The sequence below is a fragment of the Dendrobates tinctorius genome, unplaced genomic scaffold, assembly GCF_039654945.1.
Source record: "Dendrobates tinctorius isolate UK_male_01 unplaced genomic scaffold, ASM3965494v1 ptg000003l, whole genome shotgun sequence".
NCBI lineage: Eukaryota > Metazoa > Chordata > Amphibia > Anura > Dendrobatidae > Dendrobates > Dendrobates tinctorius.
Window position 1 is genome coordinate 54,595,121 of NW_027361671.1, and position 14,080 is coordinate 54,609,200.

A 14,080-nucleotide genomic window follows, 5' to 3' on the forward strand; every position below is an offset into this window, starting at 1 on the left:
GAGGGTGGACATCGGTGCAGAGAAGGGTTTGGGCGACTCAAAGATGCTATACACTAATCAAGACCAAACACCCCAGTAGTTGGGGTGTATATCATCATGTATATACATGATTTGCTTGGCCAATTCACCACGTCGGGTTGGAAAACTCTTTGAAGGGTCAGATATGGACTTGTGGTACTACATAGCAGCACTAGTACTTCTGAGAAAGAATTTGCACCTCCAAACCATGGAGCACTGCACTCTACATAATCGGCCTTCTTTGGAGTCCGTCGATTGTAGGAAAGCCATCCACACCTTGAGAACTGATGTGTTTGTGATTTACTTTTAACAAGTCCTCTCTGAATGTGGATTATAACTTTATTAGGGCATAAAAATTCTCCATGGCTTTATAGTCAAAGCCAAGTTTACCTTCAGCGTTTTGTAGGCGTTACTCATGGTGGTCACCCTGTGGTTTGCATGGGAACCTGAGAGTTTACACAGATGACAGACCGGTCTTCTGCAGATTTCACAATACATGTTCACCCTCTCAGACTCGTGTTCCGGACACATGAGCACCTGAAAATACAGCATAGGATCAGGATATACAACGCTGGCTACAGAGCAGTTTTACCTTGATTCTTCATATACTTAGCGATTACTGTTCGATCAGTTCATCTATTCAGCCATCTTTAGGTCTCAGCACATTTAATAGATCGCGATATTGTACAAGTTGGAAATTTACCACTGTTCAAGCAGTTACTAGGCTCATACCTCAGCACACAGTGGAGGACCTTGACAGCCTACACAGTAGATAACTCCATAGTCAATGGTGCATGTAGAGCGGTCCCAGCTCCCCTCAGCACTGGGATTCTTGCCCTGATGACCTCATACTCATTAAATGGATACTGACACCAAGTTTTGACATGTAACCTGAAATCACCACAAGGTTGGGACAGACCTCGATTCCAGTGATGAGTAACTTACTGGGCAGCTTGCTGTAGTTTCGATAGAATCACTTAGCAGGAGGCCACCACTGTGCATAGACAGAAAACTACTAGTTTAGACAGAAAGCTGCCCATCAGTGATGGGGGAGTGATTACAAAGCAGAAGGACTACATGGCACAAGACAATTAATCCTCTAGATATCTCCTACTGAAAGATACTGATTTTGTTGAAACAACGTTAAAGGGAATCTGTCACCCCTTTTTTGAGATATCATATAATGATATCATTCAATTGTGTGTCACATAAGGATTCTTAGTACTTTTGCTTCCCCCTGACCCCGAACCTTTCATGCATAAATACCTTGTTTATATCGGTTCAGATGTATGTAAACTGCCGCTGTCCAGTCCGATGGGCGGGGCTTATTCGCCTGCTCCTCCCTCCCTGTCTTGCTCTACACATTTCTTCTTGTATAGAGCAAGTGGTAGTGTTCCATAGGGTCACTATTAGCGAGACGAGCAGTCTGGGGAAACCAATGCCCCCTCGACTAGTCTGACATTAGCATAGCGCAAACTGATTTATAAAGTTGATCTTTCCATTTACTACGAATATATATTAGTGTACAAAGGGCCTGTTAGGATGGAAGCGGGGGGGGGATGGCATACTTCTGAGCAGTGTGTTGGAAATATGCGATAGCTAGAAAAATCTCAAGTCTGGGTCTGCCCTCTGAAAGTTATAAAAGGACAACCTCCATTTGGTGCTCGGTACTCCAAGGGTCCTTTTAGACAGACCGTCTGAATGATACAACTGCTGAACAGTAGACTTAACGTTCGGCGGCTTAAAATGCCTTGCAGACCAAAGTAAATGACTAGATCGCGAAGCGCACTTAGGCCGCTCTAGTCCGAGGCAGTGCGAGAGCCGTCTGCACAGGACGACATACCGACGAGGACAGATTTTTTTTATTCAGCAAAAAAGATCATTTTACCCAATAAAGCGAGCGAATGGCAGCCTGTTTGCTGGTAAAGTTAATCATGAAAGGAGCGTCCACGTTCATTCCCGATTATCTTGCAGTGTAAGGGAAGAGTCAGACGGCTGTATAAAGCGGACGCAGATCGGAATGCAAGGCTCGCACTGGCTGGCGGGTCTCTCTACCACCCAATGACAGCTTCGTGCATGTATTTCTATGCAGATGTCATGCGCAGGAGAGCCGCTGGCCAGTCCGTGCGCAGTGATCCGATCCACCTCTGATTTATATGGCCGTCTTACTGCGTCCTCAATGCCCCTTACATGTCTGAGGTTGGGATTAGGCTTATTGGTCACAGGTCTCCAGAAACATACAAGCCATTAACAAAAAGGAAGCAATTTGCAATAAATTCCTAAATGATAGCGGAGAGCCATTACAACTTTTATGAAGCTCCTGCACAGGATAGCAACACTTGTTGGGATCTCCGCTCTTACGATTTGGCCCCAGAAACTTGTAGCAACAAATATTAACATGAAGGTGTGAAAATAAATAACACTGGGAAAAAAAAAAAAAAAATCCACTAACGCTACATCAATTTCATATAGCACAGTTCTACAGAAACAGTGGAGCGAGGTGCAGTACTAATAACGGACGGTGGATGGCTTCCCAGGTCGTCGCGGATTACAGAACCCAGATCTGGTTCAGCAACACTTCACTACATCATCCACATCTCAAGCCTTAGCGGAAAGCTTTCTAAAATTAGGAGCACTGTATGTACCGGTCTGCAAAGGGGGGTGGGGGTGTGTGTGTGTGGGGGGGGGGGGATAGGTGGAAGTATTGCTCCCGTCCCCATGTCTGAATGTATAAATCTTACATCTCAGCAGAGGACAAAGTCACATAAAAGCCAAACAAGGGAACAATGACATTGCTACTCCTGTGTCTATAGAGGTTACATGTATTTTAACACCATAGATACATGTAAGAAGAAATCCCTAGATACAGGCATAACTGCCCCGGTTCTGCAGATGTATAGCAGACAGTCTCCTGTACTCTGGTGACTTCCAGACGCTCCCCGAGGAGTAATTACAAGATCAGTAGATTACAATAAAAGCGTGAGGAACTGAATCTGCATAGTAAAAGTATATCTGTACAAGCTGTACGTGACCTGCAGAATCACCAGCACAGCCACAGGGCTGATTAAAAACACACATTAATCCTACTGTATTTTACAAACGCAGCAGCGGGCAGATGGTGCGTCAGACACGTAAGAAACCCAATATCTCAACAACTGGCCATGACCTCACTGCGGCATCAGATCACAGCCACGTTAATGGAAAGATAATGTGCCATATGCTGGAGCAGGACAGACTCGGCTTTTTAATGCTAGCGTATAAATCAGTATTTTAGAACTACCATCAGCTATGGCTAGTATATTGTACGGTCAGGAATAGAGTCTCCATCCTATAGACTGGTAACATGGTAATTTTATTGGGGGAGGAGGAAGCAGAATATAAGAGTTTGGGGGGAAATATGGTAGAGAAGACAAAGATCATAAAAGGAGAAGATATGAGGAAACCAAGCAAGCATGAGAAGTGGCAATTCCCCGGAGATCCCACACAGCTGGCTCAGCAGACATACTAGTGCTTGGCAGGAGAAGCCCAAACACTGGTCGCTATTAGTGATGAGGGAGTATACTCGGTGCTCAGGTGTCCGAGTATTTAGGCGTGCTCGGAGATTTCATTTTCGTCGTCTCAGCTGCATGACTTGCAGATGCTGGACAGCCTGAACATGTAAGGATTGTCTGTCAGGAATTCCCACATGTATTCAGGCTGTCTAGCAGCCGCAAATCACACAGCTGTGTCGACAAACACCAAGTCTCAGAGCACATCCAAATACTCGGAGATCACCCGGACATGCTCAGGAAAACCCAAGCAATGAGTATACTCGCTCATCACTAGTCGCTGTTAAACACTGGCCTCAGCAGTCAAATGCTGTAGGGCACTTTATAATGGGAGCCACGGTGCCATCAGTACAACATGGCACCACTGAGGCCTGTGAAGGATTGGAATGGTCATGTGTCAGCAGCGTGTAAATTGGTTGCATTGCCAGATCTCCTGGGGAAAAATGTTAATTTCTATACAATTTAATTTGATATTTTAGCATTAGTCTGCTTGCCTGCAGTAACCAGATAGTCATTTCACATGACTGCTACAGCCAATCACTGGCCTCCGTGTTGCATGACAGGAACGCTGAGATCATCGATTGGGGGCCCATGATCACATGGGTAAGCAGCCTATGGTCGCAAGACGTTGATGTGGACCTTTAAGGCTGTGTGCGCATGATGCTTTTTTGCATTTTCGCAGCGCTTTTCTGCTGCAGAATCGCTGCGAAAACGCAAAGAAACCACCATGGTTACTTACCGGTAGCCGGTTTTTCTGGAACCCATGACAGCACCACCTGAGAGAGAGGGATCCGCCCCGCCAGGACAGGAACCTACTGAGACATAAGGGGCGGCACCTCTCCCCCGCTTCAGTTGGGTTACAGAGCACTGAGAGGACTTCCCGGTTAGTTACATGTTTAACCCTTTCGTGCCTGAGCCTGTTTTTGCCTTCGTGACCAGGCCAATTTTTTCAATTCTGACCAGTGTCACTTTATGAGGCCATAACTCTAGAACGCTTCAACGGATCCTGCTGATTCTGACATTGTTTTCTCATGACATATTGTACTTCAGGATAGTGGTAAAATTTCTTAGATATGAACTGCGCTTATATGAAAAAAAAAAAAAACAACGAAATTTGGCAAAAATTTAGAAAATTTTGCAATTTTCAAACTTTTAATTTTTATGCCCTTAAATCAGAGAGTGATATCGCACAAAATAGTTAATAAATAACATTTCCCACATGTCTACTTTACATCTGCACAATTTTGGAAACCATTTTTTTTTTTTTTTGGAAGTTATAAGGGTTAAAAGTTGACCAGCGATTTCTCATTTTTACAACAAAATTTACAACACCATTTTTTTTTTAGGGACCACCTCACATTTGAAGTGAGTTTGGGGGGTCAATATGACAGAAAATACCCAAAAGTGACACCATTCTAAAAACTGCACCTCTCAATGTACTCAAAACCACATTCAAGAAGTTTATTAACCCTTCAGGTGCTTCACATGAATGAATGGAATGTGGAAGGAAAAAATATACATTTAACTTTTTTTCACAAACATTTTACTTCAGAACCATTTTTTTTTTATTTTCACAAGTGTAAAAACAGAAAATGAACCACAAAATTTTTTGTGCAATTTCTCCCAAATACGCCGATACCCCGTATGTGGGGCTAAACCACTGTTTGAGCACACGGCAGATCTCAGAAAGGAAGGAGTGCCGTTTGACTTTTTCAATGCAGAATTGGCTGAAATTGAGATAGGACGCCATGTCGCATTTGGAGAGCCCCTAATGTGCCTAAACAGTGGAAACCCCCACAAGTGACCCCATTTTGGAAACTAGACCCCTTAAAGAACTTATCTAGATGTGTCGTGAGCACTTTGAACCCCCAAGTGCTTCACAGAAGTTTATAACGTAGAGCCATGAAAATAAAAAATCATTTTTGTTCCACAAACATGATCTTTTAGCCCCCAATTTTTTATTTTCACAAGGGTAACAGGAGAAATTGGACCCCAAAAGTTGTTGTCCAATTTGTCCTGAGTACACTGGTACCCCATATGTGGAAGAAAACTACTGTTTGGGCACACGGTGGGGATCGGAAGGGAAGTAGTGACGTTTTGGAATGCAGACTTTGATGGAATGGTCTGCGGGTGTCATGTCGCGTTTACAGAGCCCCTGATGTACCTAAACAGTGGAAACCCCCAATTCGAATTCCAACCCTAGCCCTAACCCTAACCTGCCTACCTGCTTTTTTTTTTTCTTTACTTTTTTTTTTTTATTTGTGTTTTTTATTTTTGACTCATAGTAACGCCACTTCTCCTCTGATCTCACACTGGCAGATGATCAGAGGAGAAGCAGCGTTACTATGTGACAAGATCGCTGCCTGACACAGCTGTGCCAGGCAGCGATCAGCTGTGCCAGGCAGCGATCTAGTCACACTAACGCCGCTTCACCTCTGCTCATCTGTCAGCATGAGCTCAGAGGAGAAGTCGCGTTATAATGAGAGAGATCGCCGGGAAACAAGCAGCTTTCCCAGCGAGCTCTCTCATTGGCTGCTGTGACGCGACGTCATCAGGACCTGAACCAATCAGGTCTCGATGACGTCGGGGGTCCCAGCATGCATTGTGCACCGGGATCCCCGCGTTATAAGGTATGAGGGGGTCCCAGGGGGCACAAAACCGCCGACAGTAGATAAACGTCGGCGCTGCACAAAGCCCAGCAAGCGCCAACGTTTATCTACTGTGGGCGGTCGCGAAGAGGTTAATCCAACACCACAACACAAAAAACACCCTACTAATTGTGCACACCCATATGGTGAAAAGGGGGGGGGGGGGGGGGGGGAATATACGGGTGCTGTCATGGGTTCTGGAAAAACCCGCTACCGGTAAGTAACCATGGTGGTTTTCCTTTCACCCATGACAGCACCACCTGAGAGATTTTTGGAGATTTGAAACACCTTAGGGAGGGACCACCGCTTGCAGCACCCTTCTACCGAAGGTTAAGTCAGCAGAGGAGGATAGATTCAACCTATAGTGCTTAAAGGTGGTTGAAGGTGAGGCCCAGGTAGCAGCCTTACAAATCTGTTCAATCGATACCTCTGCTTTTTCGGCCCAGGAGGTCGCCACGGCTCTGGTGGAATGAGCCTTGATGCCGTCAGGAATCGGGATACCACTAGCTGTGTAAGCTACACTAATGGCCTCCCTAATCCATCTAGCAATAGTCCCTTTTGAAACCCCATAGCCTTTCCTGGCACCCTGAAAAGCTACGAATAGGGACTGGGACCTCCTCCACTGGCTAGTCATAGATATGTATTCTACGAGCGCCCTCTTAACATCCAGATTATGGAACTTTTCCTCCCCCAGATTTTTTGGGTTCTCGCAGAAAGATGGAAGGACAATTTCCTGGCCCTGATGGAAATCTGATGCTACTTTGGGCAGATAAGCGGGGTCTGTTCTTAACACTACCCTATCCTGAAAGACTTGCGTATAAGGTGGATTTACTGAGAGCCTGTAAATCGCTTATCCTGCGGGCTGACGTGAGGGCCACTAACAGGATTGTTTTTAGGGTCAGAAGCTTTAGGGGTAGCTGATGTAATGGCTCATACAGATCTTTTGTAAGGGCTTCTAGCACTAGGTTTAAATCCCAGGGGGCTATCCGGGGTATTGGGATAGGCCTAGCTCTATGGCAGGATTTAATAAATCGGGCTACCCATCTATTTGATGCCAGTTTGCAGTTGTAGAGCGCCCCTAGTGCAGACACCTGAACTTTAAGTGTGTTCACTGCTAACCACATCTGCAACCCCGATTGTAAGAACTCCAGGATGGTATTAATCGGGGGATCTTTTCCTAACGGCCTACCTAAGAACTGCAGGAACTTATTCCATGTTCTGCCATAGATGTTAGTCGTCACTGGTTTCCTACTCTTTAGCAGGGTGGCCACCAACCCGGGGGAGAACCCTCTATCCGTTAAAAGCGACCTTTCAAATTCCACGCCGTCAGATGGAATCCTTTGACCTGAGCATGGAATATTGGACCTTGAGCTAGTAGGTCCGGGATTTCTGGCAGAACCCATGGATCGTAGAGGGACATCCTTCGTAGCAGAGCAAACCAGGGCCTTTTTGGCCAAAATGGAGCCATTAGAATCACCCTGGCTTGATAGTTTCTGATTTTTCTGACAACTGTTGGGATCAGAGCCACTGGGGGGGGGAACGCATAAGCTAGCCTGAAGTTCCACTGGATGTGCAGCGAGTCCACTGCCCATGGTTTTTCTCTCGGGTTTAGAGAGCAGAACCTTTGTTTGCCTGTTGTGTTTGTTGGCAAAGAGGTCTATCACCGGTTTCCCCCAAAGCTGAGTTATTTTTTTGAAAAATGGACCAGTTTAGCGCCCATTCCCCCTGCTTCAGGGTATTGCGACTCAAGAAGTCAGCCTCTATGTTTTCTGCCCCTTTTATATGTAAGGCTGTCAAGGAGTGTAGGTGTTCTTCTGCTCTGCTCAGAATGTCTGTCGCCGCTTCCATTGAGTGTGATCTTGTCCCTCCTTGGTGGTTGATGTATGCCACTACTACCTTGTTGTCTGACATGATGCGTACATTTCGACCCTGGAGTAGCGGAATGAAGTGACTTAGGGCCTTGCTCACTGCCCACAGTTCTCTCAGGTTGGAGGATGCTTCCCTTTCTTGACGCGTCCAGGAACCCTGACCTATCATGCCCCTTAGGTGTGCCCCCCACCCCGAGGAGCTTGCATCTGTTAAGATTATATTGTCCCACGGTATTCCCATGGTCAGATTTCTCTTGTCCAGCCACCAATTGAGAGAGTCTCTGGTTTTTAAGGAAAGCTCCAGCTTTCCTTCTAAACGCCCTCTTAGCGATCTTTGTGCTGTTAGTATCTCCCACTGGAGTTGCCAGGTGTGAAACTGAGCCCACCTGACCGCTGGAATACAGGATGTTAGGGTACCTAGCAGGGACATTGCTCTTCTTAAAGTCATACGTGGTTGGTTTTGGCCCGTCAAGGCCAGATTTTGCACCTTTTCTATTTTGGACTCTGGGAGCAGACACTCTTGCCTTTCTGAGTCTAGTACAAATCCTAGGAAGGTCTTTTTTTAGGAGTTGCAATTTTGATTTTTTGAAATTGACTATCCACCCTAATTCCTGCAAGGTGTTGATCACCCGGGTCAACTGCGCTGTACAGTGCTCCTCTGAGCTGCCTACTATGAGAAAATCGTCCAGGTATGGTATTATGACCGTGTCGTGAATCCGGAGAAAGGCAGTCACTTCCGCTATGACCTTGGTAAAAACTCTCTGGGCTATAGATATGCCAAACGGAAGAGCCCTGAACTGAAAGTGCCTTAGTGTGCCTTGAATATAAAGTGCTACCCTCAAGTATTTCTGGTAATCTGGGTGGATAGGGATGTGATAATACGCATCCTTTAAATAGACTACGGCCATGAAGCAATCTTGGTGTAGCAGCTTCACCGCCGTAGTTACGGATTCCATCTTGAAGGTCGAGTTCCTTATCCATAGATTGAGCCGTTTGAGATTTATGATTGTCCTGAATGTTTGATCATGTTTTTTTTATCAGAAAAAGGGGTGAATAGAACCCCTTCCCTTCCTGTAGGCGTGGTACCTCGGAGAGTACCCGCTGTCTTTCAGGCTCAGGATCTCTGTTTCTAAGGCCACCTGCTCTTCGGTCACCTTCCTGATGGGTGTGATGACGACCACGGATTTTGGCTGACGAATGAAGGGAATTTTCAGGCCTTCTGTTAGGATGGTTAGGATCCAGGAATTGGAGGAGATCTTCTCCCAGGTTTGGAAAAAAGAGTGCCAATCTCCCCCCCCACTGGAATACTGGCGTCACTGTGGCGACTTCTTTGAGGTGGAGGTGCCTCCACCAAACATAAATCCCGATTCTTTTTTTCTTTTATCCTCCCATCTTCTCCTGTCAGCGGGAGGGCGCCCCATATTGAATCTCCCCCTCCGAAAGGGCTGTCTCCTCTGATCCATAGGGAATCTGGGGAAGCCTTTTTTCTTATCGCCTGCTTTCTCCAGTATATTGTCCAGGTTCTTGCCGAACAAGAATCGACCGTCGCAGGAGAGAGAGCATAATTTGGACTTGGACTGAAGGTCACCCGGACAGCCCTTAAGCCATAACACGCATCTAGCAGCATTTGATAGTGACGCTGCCCTGGCTGTCACCCGCATAGAGTCCGCCGAGGTATCGGCCAAAAAAGCTGCTGCCCCGTGCAAGAGATGCATCTCCGATAAGATTTTCTCTCTTGGGACCCTTGAAGCCAGCTTTTCTTCTAACTGCTGCAGCCAGATCATGAGGGAGCGTGCCATGCAAGTGCCCGCTATCGCCGGTTTTAGTCCTCCTGCTGTCGCCTCCCATGTGTGCCTCAAATATGAGTCCGCCTTGTCTAGCGGGTCTCTAAGAACACCTGCGTCTTCCAGGGGCAGGGCCGACCTTTTGGAGGACCTGGACACTGCTGCATCTATTTTGGGGATTTTGTCCCATATCTCTGCATCCTTATGCGCAAAGGGATATCGTCTCTTAGAAGTGGATGGAAGGGCCCCCTGATTTTTCGGGCTTTTTCCACTCTCTCAATAAGTGCCTGGATTTTCTCGTTTACTGGAAAGGTTCGTTTTTTTCCTCTCCTGAAGCCCCCCCAAACATAACATCCTCTAGGGTTTTAGCCGCCTTTTCTTCCTGTAGGCCCATTGTAGCTCTAATGGCCTTTAGGAGGGCGTCTGTGTCTTCTACAGGGAAACATGGTTTACCCCCATGTCGCTGTCTGAGGAGGAGGATTTTTCCGCCTGAGATGACATTGACGCGGAATCCGAGGGGGAACCTTCCTGTTTTTTTTTCCCTTTTTTCAGTAGGGACTTAATTGAGCCTTCCATTTCTGACCTTAGGGCAGATATCAGATTGACTGCGAAACTAGGCGCTTCCTCCGCCATAGTCCACTGAATGCACGCAGCACAGAGATCTTTTTGCCAATCTCTTGCTAGGGGAGATTTACATATAGCACAATCCCTATTGTTCTTCTTGCTTCCCGCTTTTCTAGGCCTTTCCTACAGGGTGAAGCATACAACAGAAGCCCTATTAACATAATGCTAACATTCACGAAGATCACTCACCACCCGAAATCAATGGTACCGGACTCGGAGGCTGCGTCGGGGCACGTGACCTGCGCTCTTTGGATCTTGAGGAGTCCCCCGACCTGCGGCTGGGGCGACTGCTGCTGGAATGGCTTCCATGCTTTATGCCAGAGGGCTGAGAGGGAGGCAGGGAAGCTGAACGTTCCTGCTCTGACTCCATGTTGCACCGCCCTCTGCTGCCGCTTTCTCTTTTTAAATACCGCGCCTCCGCTCAGGTGAGCGTCTCTCCCCTCCCCCCTGCGACCGCCGGCCGACCGCTTCAGAAAAGCCGGCCGGCGTTGCACCCGGCGCCATTAAACCGTCGCCCTTCTCTGACGTCAGCCGGCGCACCCATCATGCAACGCGCCGCTGAAGTCAGCGGCCGGAAGAAGCCAGCGTCTCTCCCCTGCTATGGGGATCGAGATGCGGCGTGCGCGAGGGGAGGGCGGCGCGGTGGGGGCTTCCCGCAGACCCCAGGGATCCCACCGACACCCGCACGAACCCGGAACCCTGGAGGGACCGGGGACTGCGCATCCAGCACCCGACGGCCGGCGCTGCAGGTGAGACACCTGTTCTTCCTGAGCCGGGATGGGGCTGGGTCCATTTCTTTTCTTCGCCCATGACAGGTACCGCCGACAGTGGGGTTCCTTGCAGGACAGGAACCCAACTGAAGCCGGGGAGAGGTGCCGCCCCATATGTCTCAGTAGGTTCCTGTCCGGGCAGGGCGGATCCCTCTCTCTCAGGTGGTGCTGTCATGGGTGAAGGGAAAAATGCATTGCATGCAATCCTATGGGATTCCGCAAAGCTGTGCTAATGCTGGGGATTTTTCCACTGCGGAATCACAGTGGAAAAATACGCAGCAGGCTCATTTTTGCGGAATCGCAGCGATTGCACTGAAACGCTCATTTTACGCATGTGGCAATGCCCACCATGCGTAAAGTGAGCGTTTCATGTGCGGATGGTACCCAGGGTCTGGAGGAGACTCTCCTCCATGCCCTGGGTACCATATAGAATTAAAATAAAAAGTGATACTCACCTTCTGACGGCACTTTCCTGCCTGTCCGCCACACGAGAGAGCGCCAGGGACCGAAGGTGAGAATATCACTATTTATTTATTTTTATTATTTTTAACATCCTATCTTTTACTATTGATGCTGCATAGGCAGCATCAATAGTAAAAAGTTGGTCACACTTGTCAAGCACTATGCCTGACAAGTGTGACCAGTCTGTCAATCACATTTCCAAGTGATGCTTCATATCGCTTGGAATGCGCAAGCATTCTGCAAGCTAAAAACGCTTGCAAAACGCTTGTTTTTCACAGGAAAAACGCATGTGAATTCGCATGCGTTTTACCTGTGGCGGAGTTGTGGAAATTTCCGCAGAATTTCTGCAACGTGGGTACATAGCCCAAGTGTCAGGTGATGCATCATCATACATACATACATACACTGGTTCTCGCTTTGCTTCCCTTTGACAGATTTGCAAAGTTAGAAAGATGCCTAAAAAGGTAAACAACTAACTCGAGTCGGATATTAAAGTTTACCAAGTGTACAATTGCAATCAATTTAACTGCCATTGACAATTAGGATTTAACCAAATTATTCCTGTTTTCGGTTGGAAACAGTTTGTACAGAATTAACAACAAGTGGCTTCACCACATGTCACTTATACGGACCTCAGTCTCAATTATTCATTCCCTTCATGACAAGCATCTTTAGTATAGCTCTTTTGGCTACTATGACCTTCAACAAACCGGATGCTTAGCTAGACACCTCAGCGTTCCTGAGGAATTGTAGCCCATTTGTCATGGGGAGGAAAAAAAAAAAAAAAAAAAAAAACACCTCCAAAAGTGCTTGGGTTTGTGTGCTGCAAACCCCTCTTTCAAATCCTAAATAACCAGGGGAAGAGTCTTGAGGAGATCATTTGCATATTCCCAGTGCCTTCTGGGATAAGTGAAGAGTCTCCGCGAGCTCAACGATCACTGGGTTTTGGCCGTTGCAGCTGAAAAGAGGAAATCGGAAAACCAGGGGAAGAGTCTTGAGGAGATCATTTGCATATTCCCAGTGCATCTGGGATAAGTGAAGAGTCTCCGCGAGCTCAACGATCACTGGGTTTTGGCCGTTGCAGCTGAAAAGAGGAAATCGGAAAACCAGGGGAAGAGTCTTCAGGAGATCATTTGCATATTCCCAGTGCCTTCTGGGATAAGTGAAGAGTCTCCGCGAGCTCAACGATCACTGGGTTTTGGCCGTTGCAGCTGAAAAGAGGAAATCGGAAAACCAGGGGAAGAGTCTTCAGGAGATCATTTGCATATTCCCAGTGCCTTCTGGGATAAGTGAAGAGTCTCCGCGAGCTCAACGATCACTGGGTTTTGGCCGTTGCAGCTGAAAAGAGGAAATCGGAAAACCAGGGGAAGAGTCTTGAGATCATTTGCATATTCCCAGTGCCTTCTGGGATAAGTGAAGAGTCTCCGCGAGCTCAACGATCACTGGGTTTTGGCCGTTGCAGCTGAAAAGAGGAAATCGGAAAACCAGGGGAAGAGTCTTCAGGAGATCATTTGCATATTCCCAGTGCCTTCTGGGATAAGTGAAGAGTCTCCGCGAGCTCAACGATCACTGGGTTTTGGCCGTTGCAGCTGAAAAGAGGAAATCGGAAAAACCGCGCGCCTATCGGCGCGCAAATTTGGGCTCATCTTTCATCGTTTTTAAGAAATCTCAAGATGGAAGAGGCCAGGAGCCATTTAGTGAGCTGCATTTCTTGCTACATGTTCACAGACTTACCAGTGGAAAAGCCAAACTTCACATGCCGCAAATGCAAGCTTGTGTCCCTGTTGGAGGAAAAGTTGCAAAATCTCGAAGAGAGGTTAGCTACGTTGAAGATCATTAAGGAAGGTGAAGAGTTCTTGGACAGAGCAGAATTATCTCTTCATGTTACAGAAAGAGAAGAAATTCGAAGTGCACCTGAAGAAACAGAGGAATGGAGACATGTGACCCAGAGAAGCAGGAGGATCAGGAGGCAGTCAGCACCCATACTGCTCAGAAACCAGTACCAGGCTCTCACGCAGGAAAACAAAGAAATACATCAGGATAAGACTTTGCCAACAAGCAGCAACCTTGTACGCCTTCAGAGTCCTCCTGGATGGAGAAAGAAAAATGTTGTGAAGAAACGGAGAGTGGTGGTCATGGGGGATTCCCTGTTGAGAGGAACTGAGGCCGCTATCTGCAGACCGGATATAACTTCAAGAGAAATGTGTTGTCTTCCAGGTGCAAAAATTAAAGATGTGTCTGACAGGATATCAGGACTCTTCAGACCTACAGATGACTACCCATTCCTGCTACTACATGTGGGGACAAATGACACTGCAAGAAACGACCTGGAAACCATCTGCAGAGACTTTGAAGACT

General features: G+C 47.2%; 1 protein-coding gene across 1 annotated transcript in view; it reads right to left on the reverse strand.

Moving 5' to 3' along the window:
• TRIM36 (tripartite motif containing 36) overlaps positions 1-14,080 on the reverse strand; it is a 70,738-nt gene that overhangs the window by 18,398 nt on the left and 38,260 nt on the right. The window contains exon 4 of the mRNA XM_073552423.1: positions 409-555. Coding sequence (XP_073408524.1) covers positions 409-555 — 147 coding nt within the window. The remainder of the gene's footprint in view (positions 1-408; positions 556-14,080) is intronic.